General features: G+C 37.6%; 1 protein-coding gene across 1 annotated transcript; it reads left to right on the top strand.

Moving 5' to 3' along the window:
* The first annotated feature begins 221 nt into the window (after positions 1 to 221).
* arhgap31 (Rho GTPase activating protein 31) lies at positions 222 to 18,786 on the top strand. Its single transcript, XM_032576691.1, is given in 13 exon segments — positions 222 to 1,002; positions 4,818 to 4,920; positions 6,678 to 6,822; positions 9,075 to 9,157; positions 9,270 to 9,377; positions 10,559 to 10,701; positions 10,779 to 10,983; positions 11,090 to 11,211; positions 12,157 to 12,213; positions 13,079 to 13,702; positions 13,793 to 13,912; positions 13,915 to 13,940; positions 14,534 to 18,786. Coding segments are annotated over 13 exon segments (3,774 nt in total). The 5' UTR covers positions 222 to 902; the 3' UTR covers positions 16,472 to 18,786.
* The last annotated feature ends 682 nt before the right edge of the window (positions 18,787 to 19,468 follow it).

Genomic DNA, 19,468 nt, shown 5'->3' with positions numbered 1-19,468 from the left:
TCCATCTTGGTCCACCAACACTCCCCCCCCCCCGGCTCGTTTCCCATCTGTGCCCTTCAGGCCCTCACTTGAGTCACCTCCCACTTTCCTCTTCCTTCAGAGCCCGTCTGTTTTTGTTTTTGAGCCTGGGCTCTTTGCACAGGAAACTGTGTATACATTGGGAGCATTCAGGAAAGGCAGAGAGAAGCTTTCCCATCAGCTCCAACTTTGAGGACATAACGGAGGGGAGAAAAAAAAATATAAGAGGGGTCAGTAACTCCTAAACTGGGAGAGAAACAGATGTCAGCTGTTCTCCTCCTCCCATAACCTGGTCTCCCTCCCTCTTACATAGTCTGGACGCTTGAAAAATCCCTGCCACATCACTGCCACGAGGCTATCCCTCAATTCAGAAAATGCAGAAAGTCTTTCTCATAAAACAACTATAACCATGTTCCTAATGGATGGGTGTCTCAGCTGCAGAAGGAACCAGTGAGAAGAACAGACTGGAATGAAGGAAAAGAGGAGGAGATAAAAGAGCAGAGAGAGGGAGAGGAAGAGAGAGAGAGACTGGGGGTGAAAAAACAACAGGAAACCAAACGATTCTAATGCTGTTTCTGCAAATCGGCTCACATAATTCAGCCGAGTACCTTGAGGAACAGTCCCGCCACGTCTTTTCTCGGCTCATCTCCTGAGGAACTAGCCATGTAAAAAGAGTTGAAGTTTGAAAAGTGACGTCAGCACCAACTGTGTGGTCTGTCAGGGTGCGAGCGGATGCAGGCGTTTGGGAGCTGTGTGCTGGGATTCCTGTGCGGCTGCCTTTTGACCTACCATCTCAATTCTGTTTTTTGGGCTCATATGGATCAATTCTGGTGGTTTCAGGGAACATTCTGTTTCAATCTTCTGGACTACTAACTGGAGCCCACATGAAGAATAAAGGAAACAAGCAGAAGACCAAAAAGAAAGGAAGTGAGAATGTGTTCGGCTGTGACCTGACAGAACATCTCCAGGGCTCAGGACAAGATGGTAACGCTTGCTTTGAAATCTAACACTGTTGGGCAATTAGCACTTCCTAGCTAGACAATATGTCCTTCGCTGGTATTTTTACGCAGACACAGAAAAAAATAAGTTGTTTTTTTTTACCTTTTAAACTACTTTGGCTGTTTTAATCTTTTTTACAAACATGCCATTTGTGAAGAAAGACAAAAGATATGTAGTTTTTATGTAAGAAACAGTTTTTGTTTAAAAGACTACATATGGTTTTTTTTTTATCAGAATACATATGTTTTCGATTTATTATGAACATTCATTCACCCATTGGCTGCATTTAATGAACACAGGGTGGGGCTCTTAGAGTCTTTTTGTGTAAATTTCCTGTTGTGTACAGCTCCTATGACAAGTTTCATGTCATAATTAGACTAGATATTACTATTAGTTTTGTATGGTGGGACAGTAAAAGGATAAAACTAAAGGAAATAACACACCAATGTGTTAAATTTAAGATAATTTTTTTAATATATATATATAAATATAGATTTTATTTCTGACTTCTCACAACCTTTGTTGAAAGTTTCCCTACATGTGGAAAGTTAAGTGAACAGAAATCCCACAATCAGACGCTTTAAAGATAAATTTAGACCTGTTAGATGGGATCGGTGTGAGGTGGAGCATTCAGAGCAGGAAGTGAGGGAGGAGGTGTGGGTCAGAGTCTTGTGTCATGGCAGCAGCAGACATATTGTCCTTGCTGTTGGTGGGCTGTGGAAAACCTGTGAGGCAAATAACCCTTTTCTTTCTTTCTTTCTCTGCTTTTTTCTTTCTTTTGTTTTTTGTTTCTCCTTTTCTTTGTTGCTTCCTGTTTTTCTTTCTTTTTAACTTTAAGATGAAAAATGAAAGGAATGTCTTATTCTGCAGTAGTCATAAGAGCAGAGTAAACAGAAACTTGAGGTTGTGTTTGTCCTGCAGTGTATTTCGGTTTGATCGGAGCTCATAATGCACCATATTTTTTTAAGAGTCATCTGACCCAGACATGGATCAAACCACGATCAATGAGATTAGAAACTAACACTATGTTAGTTTCTAATCTTCAATAAAGGAGTAAATTTGATTAAAATGAACCATGAAATTTGAGCATTTTGTTTATCGTCGATCTCCGTATTTTGCCAAAATACTTGCTTAACAACAATAGTGACCTTCAATGAAAAGATTATGTATATTTGTGTATTTTTGTATATTTGTACCAAATTGTCATTAATGGGACAATATGACAACACTTGCATATGATACAGGGTTCTGAATTGGTAAAGGTCTGAATTGACCCAGAGTCCAAATGTATTACTTAACCTTAAAATAAATCTTGTAATCTGCTGTTTAGCCATTAGCAAAACAAAAACACAACTTGTAATAAGTTTTTAAATATTATTTAAACATAAATAAAAGGAGCATAAATAAATCTATTCTTTAAAAAAAATCCTGTGATCCAAATGGTTAGCCCTTACACAATGCTGTTCTGCAGCAGACTCTTTTCCGTCTGTTCAGGCAGGCTGACATCATCTGTGTATTTTTTGATATGTTCATCTCTCCAAGAGGCAAAGCGCAGACAGGCTGTCTAGCCAGGGTGTCAAACTCCAGTCCTCAAGGGCCGGTGTCCTGCAACTTTTAGATGTGCCTCTGCTGCACCACCTGAATATAACAATTAGGTCATTAAGGCTCTGGAGAACTGATCTACACAAGGAGGAGGTAATTAAGCCATTTCATTCCAGTGTTTTGTACCTGTGGTACATCTAAAAATTGCAGGACAGCGGCCCTCGAGGACTGGAGTTTGACACCTGTGATAGATAAACAAATGAAACCAGCTGTATCTAACGTCCACCATACTGCATATAACAGAATGTTTTGCTGCTGCAGATGATTGAGCCATTTACTCTGCTACTCTGCAAGAACAAGAACAACCTATTTAATTTATAGACAAATTAAATAGGTTGTTATTTTCATTTCCACTGCAGTTAGTTATATTAGTTTAAGTATTTTTAAATCACTATGGAAAACCTATTTGCCTGCATAAACCCTTACAGCTCCATTTACTAGTTTGATTTTATTACTTTAGTATTGCTTTCTGTTGTAGTGTATTCAAGGGACTTGAATGCCTTAAAAAGTGCTATAAATGATAATTAATACTATTATTATTACTACTACTACAAATTACATTTTATTATTTTGTGATTATAAAATTTGCAACTCAAACAAAACAAGTAAATACAAATAAAAAGAGGCACTGTTTTTTTCAATCAAAATAGAAAACGTGCAAAATAATTTTCATTTAATTACAAAAAAGTGTTTATTAAACTTATGTTTGTGTTTGTTCTGTGTGCTGAAATTTCACTTAAGTTAACACAATAGTACTGTTGCTGTGAAATGTTTTTTAAAAACTGCACAGCTCTTAAGGGATTTAAAAAGTTACACTCAAAGAGAAAGCTACAAATATAAAAATCAGTGAAAAAAGAAATGTCTGAAGTGATCCCATAGACTGTTTTTTTTTTCAAGTTTAAAAGCTCTCCACAAATTATTACATGTACTGCTGTGTCTTCAGAAATACATCCAAACTCTAACTATATTTGTTGCCAGTCCATGAGAAAAGTTCGCCCAGTGTCTAAACAGAGAGGAGCTAAATGACAACCCGGGAGTCGCTTGTCTTTCAGATTCTGACCACAGGCAGGCAATTAGAAATCCAATTACTTAGGTCAGAAAGACGAGAATTTAAATATCTGTTGCTTTCTGCGGTGAGCTGTGAGAAATTAACTCTTGCCAGAAATATTCGGGCGTTCGTTTTTGCGGAGGAAGGGTTCTGCATCTTTGTTTCCAAAATATTCAAAGTTAATACCAGAAAATCAGGCACTGAGAGAGAAAGAATTCAAAATATGAATAATGTACCCATGGAATTAGCTGTGCATGAATCTGAAACTCTTACTAGCCAAAATAGATTAAGTGTTAAATAGACTTAACACAGGATAGATTTTTATTTTGTGCTAAACTTGAGAAAAACGAATGAGGATAATTTTTTTTAAATTAAAAAAATAAGTAGAAGTCATGTATGTAGCACTATTGAAGGACAAAAACTCAGATTTCTGATTACATGTCACACTGCATCACAAAAATACAAGACTTTAAATCAAAACTCTCTAATTTATTGCTTAAAAACCTTAATAACCTAGGAAAAAGATGATTAATCTGTTTAAAACTGTCAAATCACATGCATCATTACCCAATACTTGAAGACAAAGCTCACTGATCTGTTTCTGCGTCACAGCAAACCTTGCAAAAACCCCGGTGAATAAAAATGAGCTGTAGTTGCTTATTAGTATCGTTATTAGTTAAAGTGAAACTGTGGTCAGAAAAATCAGACATGTGATTTCACAGACACTTTAAAAACCACAGCCAGGCTTGTGCCGAGCTGTTTACTGGGATGGTGGGCTGTTGTTAGGAAAGCAGTGTGTAGGTCAGTGGTAACATTACAAAAGCCTATTTCTATTAGAGGAAATGTCGTAAGTAATACCAGCCACAAGGACTGGGTGTGTCAACTTTCCTCTGAAACAAACAAACCATTTTTAACTTCCTGCCTACGTCCACCTACAGTCATCGACCCTGAGGAGCAAAAAAGCAGGCGTGTATTAAAACAAACCACATTGCATGGATTTACTCCTCTGTGCATTGTTACAGTTAAAATGTGACTATCAGAGCTGTTTATTTTTACTGCTTTGTTCCTGCTGTCTGTGTAGTGGAAAGAAATTGAGACATACTAAATGAAATCCAATCTCTTCAATAACATGCGATTTCCTTCCTTAAAGTTCCTCAGGTTCTCCAGAAGTGTGCAGAGTTTATTGAGCAGTATGGGATTGTGGACGGGATCTACAGACTCTCAGGTGTCACCTCAAACATCCAGCGTCTCAGGTACTCATGACAAGAAAAAGATGTGTGAAAAAATATTTACCTACCTTCAGGTTTTTTTCTTACGTTTTAGCCTCTTTTCTGCACATACATTTTTCAAAGATACACTGTGTAAATAGAAAATGCAGTTTTCAAATGATGATTTCATTTGTTGTGTAAAAAAGGATAACCAAAGCAGCTCAGTCCAATAAGAAAGAGTAATCCCCCAAATCCCTATTGAATTGTGAATTTCCAGGCCCTTTTTTATTTGGATGCTAGATGAAATTTTACTTGCCAGTCCCAGGCCTGAGTACTGCCATACCTGTAGACTAAAGACATGCTTTAAAGAGCACCTATCTGACAACATGGAGGGAGCAAAATAAGCACAAAAAGAAACAATTAATGCCTTATTCAAACCCTAATATCTAGAAATTCAAGAAAATATGAGAAACAAACTCACTGACACCTAAATTATTGAAAAGGTTACCATTTCTTTTTTTGTAAAACCAGGGAGTCTTTTTGTGGGCTCTAGTGTCCCTTATTTTTGAAAGTAGGCTGACAGGAAAGGGGAAGACATGCGGCAAATGTCGCCGGGTCCGGGAGTTGAAACCCGTGACGGCCGCGTCGAGGACTCAAGGCCTCCAAACGTGGGTCGCGCCATCCCCTACGCCACCACGGCACGCAGCAAGGCTACCATTTCTAAGGATATGGGACTTTATCAACTCACAATGCAAACTGTAACCCTCAAATAGAAAAAACATGAAACAGTTGGAAACTTTTCCAGCACTGATTATCCTACCAAAATTACTATAAGATCTCATCAAATCTTCAGTGTTCATGATTAAACAATAAGAACAAGATTGGAAGTAAAGCATATCAAGCACCAACTCGGATTTGCCTCCCAAATCCGAGTTGGTGTATCTTTATAATCCCCAAGACTTTTGAGAAAAAAATATTCTTTGGACGTTTTTTACAGATGTACATTCTTTTATAACTGGTGCAAAATCACCAAAGCATTTCCGTTGCTGACAGTCACAGATGGTGGTGGTAGTGTGATGGTCTGGGGCCACTTTGCTGCTTCAAGACCTCGACAGCTTACTGTAGTCCATGAAATCAAGCATAGAAGTAATCCCCAAGAAGAGTCTGGCCAAGTAGCTTCGATTATGCAAGCAGGAAAGTTTCCCAAAGCACAGCAGCAACTTTAACAAGTAGAGGTTTTGAAGAGATAAAGACTAAGTCCATATTTAAATCCAAACAACTTCATTTTAAACAGGCTGTTTATGTTAGAGATCATCCAATGTGGCCAAATTACAACCTGTAAAAATAGTGAGTCAAAATTCCTCCACATGGATGTAAAAGATATGATTCTAGTTAACATAAATGCTTGATGACAATTGTTGCTGCCAATGGTGAAACAACTAGTTATTAGATTTACTACAACAAATAAAATCATCATCAGTTTATAGTTTTCTAATGATAAAGTTGTTTGATGACCAGAAGCCTTTAAGTCATTCATAAATTAAATTCAATATGTAAGAGGGCAAATGCATTTTTTGCAGCATTGTTAGTCATAAAATAACAAAAGTCAGATAAAATATGAACAAATCTTTGAACGGCATCCTTGAAATAAATGAGATTCTCTAATTTAGTGTTTACGCCTTTTCCAACAACATCGACTAGACTGATGCATCTTAGAGCCTCAGAGGGCAACAGAAGTGAGCTGGGGTGCCAAACAGTCCAGTCATTCAGCTAACTCGGTGTGTGTGGATGTTTTTGTGCAGGCAGGAATTCTGCTCCGAGGCGTGCCCTGACCTTACCAAGGAAGTATACCTCCAGGACATCCACTGTGTGGGTTCCTTATGTAAGCTCTACTTCAGGGAACTGCCCAATCCTCTGCTCACATATGAACTCTACAGCAAATTCACTGTGAGTACGTTTAGTTTCATCTGCAGAATTAAAAATCCTGTATGAATGAGCCGGTATGGCTGTGGATTACGCTAATGTTCATCTTGCATTGTATTTTTTAAAGAGACAGATGTTCATGTACATCAGGTAATGATTTTTTTAAAGTATTATTGCTAGCTAAAATAAAAACAATAATTTATGTCACCTGACTTCCTTAATGGAGGAAAAGACTGTAAGCAGAACAACCCAAATCTGGCATTTGGGAAAATAAAATTTAAGTATTGGCCTTCATGAAATATACTTCTTGTTTTTGTTTTATACGTAGCCTCACACATCACCCTGAACATATTGTTCCCATCATGAAACACGGTTTTGACTTTGCTGGGATTCTGATCAGAGTTCATGGAAAGACTGATGGAGCTTAGCACAGAGAAAACATGGGAGAAAACCTGCAAGAGGCTGGGACCTTTAAAGCTGCAGTGGAAAGGTTTACATCAAAACATATCTATGTATTAGAATGATCCAGTCAAATTCCATAAATTCTCTCCTACTGAGAATCTGAGATATTAAATCAAATGTTATGTTACTCAGTACTTAAGTAACCATTTCACCGACTGTGTTTACTTGAGTAAAAATATGTTGAAGTAGAGCTACTCTTTCTTGATTACAACTTTTTGGGCACTCAATCCATCTCTGTACTGTCGTTTAAGATTTTTGCAAGCTGTTTAGTCAGTGTCTTTGCTTTTGTATTTAGAAGGGTTTCACTATCACAATCTTCCCATTTCAGTTCCATTAAATACATATCAAAACAATAAAATTCTTAAAACCAGAGAGATAAGGCTCAAACACTATTGGTCCAGAATAAAAGACACAGTGTGTTTGAACTTTTTGTTTACTTTATCTTCATTTTATTTTAGTATATTTTCTTTTGCTTTAGCTCCTTTTGTTGGCTGGGATGGGGGGGGGGGGTCAGGGGGGAAAATGTTAAAACTCAGATCCTTCTCTGTATAACTACTTAATGTTGTATACTTTACAGTACCGATATTGTCAACATCGGTTTCACTGTATGTTTACTTGTTGAAGGATTTAATAAACATTGAATAAAATGGGACCAGATCCTAAAATATACCCAAAGTCGAACTGATAACCAGCTAAGATAAAGTGTAGGTTGTATAACTTCTAAACTTGGTAGTAAAGAAAAGTTTTTGGTTGCTTTTCTAGATGAATGCAAATATGAAAGAGACTTCAGTAAGAGAAAATGGGACAAAAATACCCAAGTGTAAGAACTGCTTTCTGTGGAGCAGTGTGTGTACTTTGACGGGGTTATTTGCATACCTTGGCTTTCTTACATCTCTGGCTGGCTGTGCCTTTAACTCCAGCTCTCTGGTATGCTTTGAAAAGAGTTTCACTCTCCTGGGGTACTAACAGAAATCTGGCTGATCACAAATATCTTACCCACAAAGACTGGACATTCATGGTTGTATTTTAATGGATATTTCAGGTCACCTAGGTGTCCTTATTTAGTCAAAATGAAAACGTTAACTTTTTTTTTAGCCCGTAAACGATGTCCGAATTTGGCCTGAAGAAACAAAGATGTTGAAAGTCAGACTTGTTTCATCCATTTGATAAATCATGACAACTTCTCAAACATATTCAGACATGAGCAGATGCTTTTGTGTGAACATCTTCAAATATCATTTTATATCCTTTGAAAAAAATTGCACTTGGATGGTTTTTGTTTGAAGATTTTTTTTCAGTGTTCTATAATGACTTCAATAAAACTTTTTAAAAAGTTCAGTGTTGTTGGTTTAATTACAGGCATTGCAGCACTTCTATTTTAATATTTAATGAGTATGAACTTGAATGAGTCTGTAGCTGGATGGTTCCTCAGAGAGGGATTGATGCAGTGACCCCATGCAACCAGCTGGGCCTCCCCAAAACAATGTTAGCAGTTATCCTTAACCGCTAACGTTGTAGCTAAAATAATAGTTAGCTATTATTTTGAATTTCAAATCGAAATTCAAAATAATATGATTTGAATCAAACTAGATCTTAATATAACCATGTAATATGGTTGTAATGGAATGAATTTGGCTGACTTGAAATGAATTATAAACGATTTATATCCCATATATGTGGACATAATTTGAACTTGTTTGTGTCATGAATGTTGGTAAGTTTCAAATTTATTTGCAAAAGCTTTGGAGAGAAAACGTAAAAATATATCAGACATGACATGACTGCCATTGTGATTATCTTTGTTTCTCATACAGGAGGCTGTGTCGTTTCAAGGAGATCAAGACAGACTTTCACATATTCAGACAGTTATCAAAGAACTTCCGTCCCCTCACTTCAGGTAAACCCCACATCTTTCGCTCTCAGTTCCTGAAATATCAGTCGAGCTTGCTTTTACTGACTTTAAAGCTGTGAAAAATATGATGAAGCAACTGTTAATCAATTGTTCTCAGGACTCTGGAATACCTTTCCAAGCACTTGGCCCGACTTGCTACCTTAAGCGCCCAGACAAATATGCACACGCGTAATCTGGCTTTGGTTTGGGCTCCAAATCTGTTAAGGTGAGTTTAAACCCACGCAAGTACTGGAAATATTTTAGGCATACAGTGCTGCATAATATTTGCCCCCCTCACAAGTCTCTTCTGTTTTTACAGTTTTTGTTACATTCAATGACTTTTTAATCATCAAACACATTTTAACGTCAGACAGAGTTAAGCTAAGTCAATGAGTCTGGTGGAAAATATGAACTAAACTTTAGATATTTAGCATCCCAATTCTGAATGTGTCCACCATTATTTTTTCCAAAAAAATCTTATGATTAGGCTTTTAATAGATTTGACATATAGTGCTTCTATCATCCCACACAATACTTTTGGATGTCCTACATTACCAACTTTATTTTTAAAACCTTACAGCTGTGCGGCATTTCGACATCTGCACTTGTGATTTATGAGTAGTCATAAATAACTCATCTTTGCAGGTTTATGATGAAAATGTTAAATCGCTGACCTCTTTCAGTCTGGAATAAGTTTCAAAGCAACTTTTAGAGCTTTGAAACTTCATCACACTGCATTGTGAGACATTATTCACAAATGGAGAAAATAATAGAACTTAAGCTTTATAGCTTAAGTGGCCCCATTTAGGGTGAATGTTAATAATCCAACAATTAGAAAGGGACTGGGCACAAATGTCATCAATGGTAGTGTTTCCCCTTTCAACAAAATAGACGTCACCCCAGCAGTCAAACATGGTTCTGGTAGTTTGATGGTCTGCTTTACTATTTCAGGGTCTGGATGAGGTGACATAATTTTTGTAATATTCAATGTTTTACTACCAGACCAAGGAAAATGGCTGAATCAAAAATAATTTTGCAAATTAGAGTGAGCCACAGTTCTTCCACAGGGAGCAATTAAAAAAGCATGATAGTAGTTTTAAGCACGAATGGTGGCACCAGTAACATTTCTGTTACGTCGGGCCATTTTGTTTAGATTGTCTTATTTTGGTTACTGCCCTTTGTATTTAGACAGGCCATCTTTGTTTGCTACTAATTCCTGTTGATGATCTGAAACATTTGAAGATTTAAAAAAAGCCAAACCTGAGGAAAGAAGGCAAATACTTATTTGCATGACTGTCATTCCTCTTCTTCTACTTTGCCTTCAAATGCATTTGTAAATGCCCTGCTTTTGAGAGACGCTTGTACTCAGCAGTTTATCCTTAAAATCCTACATCTTGTGTTTTTTAGATCCAAGGACATTGAGACTTCATCTGGTAATGGAGACATGGCCTTCCAGGAAGTGAGAATACAGCAGTCAGTGATCGAGTTTATCTTAAACAACACAGAGCAGATCTTCAGTGGTGATTCTGATCAAACAAAACCCAAAGAAGGTATATCCATAAACAGTTCTTTCAACACTAAAATAGTAAGAGATTTTTACTGATACTAATAGAATATACTTTTGCAGGACCGAGTTTGATGTGTGCAGAGAAATACGCCACTCTCCCGATCAGTGGTGGGAGTGGGCCGATGAAACTGATGAGTCTGGAAGAAGCCCAGGCCCGCTCCTTAAGTCCAAACCACCCAGTGCACAAAGAACGTCAGCGAGAGAACAGCCTACCTGATACCAGCACTGCATCGCTCTATCACACGGTCATAGAAATATCAGACAAGTAAGATCTAAATTCAGCTTTTCAAGTTAAAGATTGATGTCTCACAGGATAAAATAGCAGAAAATATATTTGATATCACTTCTTTTTTTGTGTTTGTTTTGATTAGGAGGAGGTTCTCTGGAAAATCTAAAAAGTGGAAGTCTATCTTTAACCTGGGAAGATCTGTGGAGTCAAAGGGAAAACTCAGCCGCAATGGCAGTGTGTTCATCAGAGCACAGGGAGCATCAGGTCAGGCTTTGCTCCATTTGTGTACTATAAACATACAAAAGTAATGTTCTAACTACAAATACACTGGCAGACTTTAAACTTTACTGCATTCTCAGAAAATAAAAAGAGAATGCAGACAATAAGATTAAATAAATAAATTAAAAATAAGGACAACAGTGTTTTGTATGCTTTAGAACATGTTTAGGGTTAGTGGTAAACAAAGACTAGTTCCATAAAAACTAAAATTTTGAAGTGTAACCATGTTAAAATCATTTAGAAACAGGCCTGGGACTCTGAATAAACCCTAAACATTCATATCAATTTGTCCTGTTTGACTTGAGGATGTAATAATATGTGTCATTTTATTTAAAAAGATGAAACTTCCAAGTATGATGTTACAAAAAGTAACAGAAAATTCCCCTGCAGTCCAACACCAGTGTGAAAAGGTTTCTCAGTGACACAGACTTCAAAATTCAATATAAACACACACAGTATAATCCAATCTTCTTTGCTAATCTTGCTGGAAGCTTTTAAAAATACAAAATGTGCTGCTGTTAGCTTATATTGCTTTTAGCTTTTCAGTTTACACTAGTTTTTGAACATACATCTGGAAAATGTTTAAGTTATGCTTTATGTCATCTCAGATACAGGTTACAACTTCAGGGATTAATGAAATTCACATTTCAAAATTTCTAGCATCACAAATGTAAAGAATATATGATAATGTCACAAACAGCATGACTCAGTTTATAGATGCCTATAAACCTTTATTACCTGTCCTGAGAGAAAGAGCATTTTTTATAGAGATGTCAAAAACAAGATACTAAAATAAATTAAGTACTTATGACACCAAAACATTAAGTTAAATATATTGGGCACAACAGGATTTTCATGTCCATATTGTCTTAAATTATTACTTATAAAATAAGTGGTAACTTTTCATGTATTTGATTTTTCTTTTTACAGAAAAGGCAGCTCTGCGTCCTTCCAGAAGCATGGAGTCCTTGTGCTCCTCATCTCCAGGTGAACCCAGTCTTAAATACTATATATCATAGCTGTGCCTTCTAATACGAAAAACTTTTCACATTTTGTCTTGCTACAAACACAAATGTATTTCTGGGAATGTCATATAACAGACATGTACAAAGTAGTGTACAACTCTGAAGTAAAAGAATCAAAGGAAAACAGTGAAATCTGAAAAGTTTGGCATGTATTTTTATTCAGACCTCCTTTACTCAGATATCCTTAAGTACCTTTTATTAATTTAACTTTACTTAGTTTAACACAAATTAAATAAAGGTAACTTGTATCACATCAACATATGATTTGAAGTTAGAATAAAAACTATTTATACCTACAGTACAGACCAAAAGTTTGGACACACAGTTGTGTCCAAACTTTTGGTCTGTACTGTATATGCAAAATGCAAATTATGACACGGCACGAAAATGAATGTTCACAGATACTCACATCTAATTGATTGATTTGAGCTGTTTTGTAAAAACAAATGTGCAAAATGTGGAGTCTTTAGTTTGACTAAGCTGCTAGAGGCATAGCCCAAAAGTCCTGCTGTAATTACAGTGAAATGTGGTTCTACAAAGTATTTACTCGGGAGAACTAAAAGTTGGTCCACACCTTTCAGAATTTATTTGTAAAAAAACTAATAAATAAAAGTCATATAACTTTTACCTTCACTACAGCTTCACAATTATGGGCTACTTTGTGTTGGTGCAGTACATAAAATATAAATACATTGATGCTTGCAGATGCAACGTTCTAAAGCACTGTGGGTATAAACAAAAACGTAATAACTGGCTTTAAAAAAAACAATTATGCAAGTATTTTACTATACAAATCTTTGGTTGACATTATGTTTTCTATTGCACAGATGATGACGGGGCAAGAAGCAATACCTCAGCTGATGGATCCAATAGTATTTTTATTCCTGATGTGAAATCCAGAACACTGGGATCTGACTCACTCTACGATCTCAACGAACATAACCAAAGCTGGGAGATGAAAGCAAAGAAAGGTGGTGCAAAGGCCAGCTGGAGCTCTGGCCTGAACCAAAAAGACTCACCGGGAGCTTCCGCTTTTCAGAAAACAATGCCAGAACAACTCAAGGTGTTCAAAGGGGATGACCTCAGCAACTACAAACCGAGTTCTCCGAAAAACAGGAGGATGCTGTACTCTGGCTCCTCCCGGCCCTCGTTCCCAGGCAGCTTCTTCCCACTGGAGTCTTCGCCGAGGCACCAACGCAGAGCCGTCAACATATCTGAGCCTTTTGCTGTGTCCGTGCCCTTACGTGTGTCTGCTGTCATCAGCTCCAACAGCACGCCTTGCAGGGGGCTCAACAAAGAGAAAGCAGCCACTTTGAAGCCTTGCAGGGAGCCTACAGAGCAGAGCAGCCACTTTAAAAAGAGCAACACGTTCCCTTTGCTGGAGCCGAAAAGGCAGGAAGGAACAGAGAAGAAGCACACCGAGGTTCTGACCTTCAGAGTGTCGCCAGAGGGTAAGGAAGTCTCTTTTGCAGCTTTTTAAGATGGCTTCACTTCAGCTAAGTGTTTTATTTGACATGAAGGAAAATTTTCATTTCTTTCAGATAAAGACAAACAAACATTGCAAAAAAACGAAGGAGAAAAGATTGTTTCTAAACTGGAAGAGCTACCTAATGCACAAAAAAGTGAAGACAAAGATACAGCGCCATCTTCTGGGGAAGACATTCAAAAATCCCTAAAGATACACAACTGGTAAATTATTTTCTGTCATGTCAGTTCTTGTTATTTTCCTTAGAATGATGAGATTTATAGTTAAGCCAAAAACTGTGCACACTCCTGGGAGATTTAGAGTTAAAGTTACTGAAACGTCTTAAATGTTTTTAATAATACTGTGCACTGCTGACAGTGGAGCTTCAAGACATCTACATATGGAGTTGTAGCCGTTTCCTGAGTTTCCCTTTCCTCTGCACAGCCCTAGGTCAATTTTTTAGCAGTGATTTTCCTCAAACCAGCTGCAGAGAGTTTCTGCTTTTTCACCTTCTGGGTTGATATAAACCACTGTTTCTAATTAATCAATGCAATTATGATTCTTTATCTATTGCACAATTTAAGGTAATATTGTTCCCAAAGAAACATGTTTGTCAAGTTAAAAGACATGTTTCCTCTCAGTCTGCTCCTGGTATGAATAATATTGCACCTTGTTATTATTTCATAACAAAACTAAATTTCATTTGGACTTTTACATTTTAAGCATGCTAAAATCCAAACCCTTGTTCAAAATAAAGTCAATAAATAAATATTCAGTCACTTTGTGTGATTAATTCGTGTTTCCTTTTATCTCTCAGGCTGTTTTACCTGCTGCTGGGAAAATGCTTTGGTCTGACCTCCATCAAGAGCTGATGATAACTGAGCCTGAAATCAACCTGCTGCATACGACTTTTAAGCCGGCTTTTGCTTCAACAAGCACCAAGTTAACAATGGACGTCAAGTCAAAGCGAAGCCGCAGCTCTCCATCTTTATCTTTGCTTTGTAAGGAGACTTCGTCGAACGCCTCTTTGGGTGAGCGTGTAACTGCAAATAGACCCGACTCAAAAAGAAAACAGCCCTCGGAATCAGACCTGTTGTTTTGTGTTCACAAAAACTTTGACGTCCAAATTTCAAGCACATTAGACGCAAAAGAGAAGCTGAAACCTTTACATAAAAGTGCACCAGCTTACACCAGCCAGTGCCAGGTTCCTAGGAGGGAAACCAGGGTAGGCTGTGTTAGAAATCCTTTAACCATAGAGGACGCCCCACAGGTCGCAAGCTTCTCAGACAGTGCAGACAGACAATCTGAGAAACAAGAGGACACAAAAATATCACAGGATGAAGTAAAGAAAAGTGTGAATCCTGAGGTGGAACCCTGTCAGAGACTCTCGGTGTGTTTAGAGGAGAGACGAAACACACCAGAGCTGGCAAACTTTGATGATGAAGATGTATTTGGAATGAACCCGGAGGAGCTGGACTTGGTGGAGTCCTGGGAGGATCTTAGCTCCACCAAGCAGTGGGTTACTAGTCCTCTGCACTCACCTGATGTTGAGGAGCTGTTTAACCAACTTTCCCCCTTCAGTTCTAAGGGAGAAACTCCAAACCCGGAAGCTTCATCTCCTGAAAACGTTCCTCAGAATGTTGGAGCTAATCCAGAAATTAAATGGACCAATCTGCCATTGGTGCCCAGACGAACGAGTTTGAATAACAATAATGCAACCCAACCTCCAACAGCAAAGAGCAGCACAACAAAACCAAAGAATACAGCATCATCTCAGAGATTCATCAGGCAAATGTCATGTGAGACAACAGTGCCAGAGAAAAAAGAGGAGCATGGCTCTTTCAGACAAAGGCCCTGCTCCCTTAACTTAGACCTTAGCCATCGATGCATAAGAGACATTTCAAATCAGCAAAATCGCAAGTCGTCTGAGTTTTTTTCTGGTCCAAAAGGCTTGCTGGCCGCTTCTGGAACTGTGAATAAAGGACATTCTGAGTTGGATCTGTTTCTAAATGACAGACAGGCACCTCTCCGCCGAAACTCTGCCCCAGTCAGTGTGTCATCGGTGCGGACAGCCTTCATGATAAAAACATGTCAGGTCAAAGCTGTGCCCGTTGTCCCTCCACAGGTGCAGTACAGCCAGATACCTCAAACAAAGCAAGAAAGTGATTCTGGCACTGTGAAGGAGCAAGAAAAGGGATTCTCAAAGACAAGCACAGACACAAGCACTGCCATCCCGCCTATGATGATGTCGGACCTAAAGGAGGAACTGGAGAACAAAGAACCACCCCATAAACACCAAAAGCATGCAAATGTTCAGAAGTCAGCTGAAGCTGGGAAGAATGCCACCCCAGAGCTGCCAGTCATAACTAGGAGACATGCCCCGAGTCTGGAAGTGTTTGTAGACGGTCCTAGACCCAACAGAGGAGCACTGCTACAAAGGCCATCCTTTAGAAACCGGCAGAGACCTCAGAGCCTCATCCTTCTCAGCCCCCCTTTCCCGTTCATGGACTATCCAACATCAGGGGACGATGGCAAGCTGCTATCATCCATCAAGAGTCTAAATGACACGTCGGCGCTCAATGTCTTTTCCAAAGAGATGACTGAGAACTTCAGGACACAAGAGGGACTCGCTCTGCAGAATAAAATGACGATTCCGAAAAGCGGACAGAGACTAGAAACATCAACCAGCTGCTTCTACCAGCCTCAGAGGAGGTCCATGATATTTGACAGCAGGAGTCCCAGGCAGATCGAATGACTGCGAGTGGGTTTATGTACATAAACTGTACATAAACAGTACAGTTTATGTACTGTAGGTGCAGTACATAAAGTATCTTTGGAAAAAAGAAAAGATTATGATAATAGTCTATGGGATGAAGCTAAAGTGATCCCAAAATCAAAAAGAGGAAGCCATAACTCAGATTTCTCTGATATGTGAGACTAGGATCAATATTTTTATTCATTCTCTTAGTCCTCACTGGTATTTTTTTATACGTGTAATCATATTTTTTTATCAAATGATATTTTTATTCCCAGATAGAGTTTCAAATTAAATTACAGCATAAAAGTACCAAGTGTGACACTATGACCACTGACAAAATAAATGACATCAGATTTATTCATCATCTCACTTGATAGAGCGCTGAATATATGAGGTAGCAAGTGAACATTGTGTTATCAAGGTCGAGTTAGAAGTAGGAAAAATTGGCAAAAATATGCAAGTTTAAACAGAAGATTGGGTCAGAATACTGCAGCTCCGCTGGAGGTTTACCAGTCTGCAGCGGTCAGAATCTGTCCAAAGTTTCCAAACATTAAGTTCAGTAGAGGGCTGTATAGCTGCAGACCAGTCAGGGTGATCATAAAGTTATGTTTGAAGAGTTTGAAATGTGCACAGAGTTTGCAGCTTTGAGGTTAGTTCAAACATTTTAGACTCAACCTGTCTATTAGATAATAAATCAGATCCAAGAGCGCATGTGCCATGACTGCTGATAAAATTTAGGCTACTGTAATATATTAACTTGATGGCAAGATGACCTTTCACTGAGTGATAATGACATATGTAAAAAATAAAAAAAAAGGAAGAAAGTGGGAAGCAGGTTCTATTCTAAGATGTGCACAAATTCCATGCATTTAATTCAGAACAAACTGAAGTCAATCACATATTGCTCTTTTTCAGAAATTAGCTCTGCAGCATATGGTAGTTAAACTCACTAACTTCTTTCCCCCCAAAACCCATTTGCAAACAAACTCACACAAAGCAATGATCACAAGAAGACATATTCACCTCTACAATACTTGCAGGGCATGAGCATTTTTGTTGATCACAACACAAACACTAGATGGAGCCAGATGATCCAGATTTAGGCCTGTGGCATGTAATTCAGCTCTGAAATCATCTTGTGCATGCAGAGGAAATGTTCCTGTTAGTGAAAGGTTTCTGACACTGAAACGTGCAAGCGCAGTTTATATTCTGTAACTTGTTGAGTTCAGGTTAGTCCTAATCCATTAAAATCCAAAAATGATCCAATAGTTTTGTCTCCTCTGGGAGCTCCAGGGATGGAGCAGGATTATTTTAGAGGCATAAAAAAAAAATCTGATGTAATGTTTTATAGTTGAAGCAAAGTGCTACAACACAAAACAGTGTGTTAAACAGGAAATGACATATCTCTCAAGAATTATCTACTGAAGAAGGACAACTGAAGTCCTAAAGGAAAATATCGATTAAAACTGTTTTTATGAAACAAACTTTTTATCCCTGAATTTAAATTTAAAAATTTCTTTCAATCAACTGACTCTTACGACATTAATTACTTTTTTTTTTTTATATGAACACTTAGTGAGACTGGATCTGTGGCGCACATTGACGTCAATGTGATTTTGTTCAACTGATATTTAAATGATTTTATTTTCAGATTTCTATGTATCAGAAATTTTAATAACAGTATTTACCAGCCGAAGGAGTGTAAGTAATGCGTATCTTGATCGTGTCAGAGTTACTTCAGTAGTTGGTTTTTTTTTTGTTGTTGTTTTGGAATATATGTTGTAATAAGACAAATGAAAAGTGAATAAAAGTGAAGTTAAAGAGCTGTTTATCAGACAGTAAATTTGTAGGCTGCCTCTGTGCGAGCTGACTGTATTCACTTTGGAGCTTGAAGGTGCTTTGAGTCAAAGTCAGATTTTGCCATCTCCAGATTTTTTTTCTCTCTTCTGATTGTTTAGCAGATCACTTGTAAATGCACAGGATACCTTTTTTTTTATGTTGAACATACTTTGAATGCTGTTGAGCTGACATTGTTTTTTTTTTTTTGTTACCACAGTTTGGATGAGCAGGATGATTGAGTGTATCTTTAAACTGAGCATCTAATGTTTCCTGTTGGTTTTTATAACTCCTGTTTGCTTGTTGAGACTGACAAGAATTCAATATGTTGTATGAATTTACATAAACACGTATCAGTGTTATAAGATTTTGAGGTGAAAAGTCTTTTGATGATAGCACCTGCAGTAATGTACATATTATTGCTGATTTTGTTACAAATCATCAGAATAAAAAAAAAAATTAAAGTGTTGTGACAACACATTTATTGAATCGATATATATTTTAATACTTTTATGTGACATCTCATGTAAATGCAGTGCTTTCTGAAATTATTTTCATTATTGGGGCTGCTATTAAATATATAAGGCTTTAAAATAAATTTCTTCAGTTGATGCAACACATCTGGAAATTAATTTTGTTTGATGTTGTATTATTTTTCAAAATCACTATTTAACCACAGTCTCATTATTAGAAAAAAAAAATCTAATTTTAACAAAAATCCAACCTTTAATTTGATTTTATGTATGCAGTGGGGGGGAAATGGAGAAAACTAGAACTGAATCACAGATCTATTAATCAACTCCAGTTCTGTATCTTGTAGTTCTGATGCCCTGCCGGTCTTAAATGACCTTCCTGTTTAAGAGAAGATGAGCTGAGAATCTTGATTTCAGATTATTAATGAGCCTCGGTATAACCTAAAAATCTGAAATCTCTAAAAACATTAAAGCAGAAACGCCTTCGAGAAAAACAAAAATGTCTAAAATATTTAAAACTTCTGGCCTCCACCGTTATTCAGGGCTGGTCCAAACGAACTCAGCGTTTGCCGCCAGGTGCCGCTCCTGTGCCGCAGAGTACCTGCCAAGTGGAGGAGAAAACAGGCAGATTTGAAACTAACAGCGGACAATCTTGCTCTTGTGCATTTTACGGGTCTGAAAACTG

The sequence above is a fragment of the Xiphophorus hellerii genome, chromosome 11, assembly GCF_003331165.1.
Source record: "Xiphophorus hellerii strain 12219 chromosome 11, Xiphophorus_hellerii-4.1, whole genome shotgun sequence".
Classification (NCBI taxonomy): Eukaryota; Metazoa; Chordata; class Actinopteri; order Cyprinodontiformes; family Poeciliidae; genus Xiphophorus; species Xiphophorus hellerii.
Note: the sequence above shows the minus strand (reverse complement) of the source record. Positions and strands in the feature narration are given on the sequence as shown.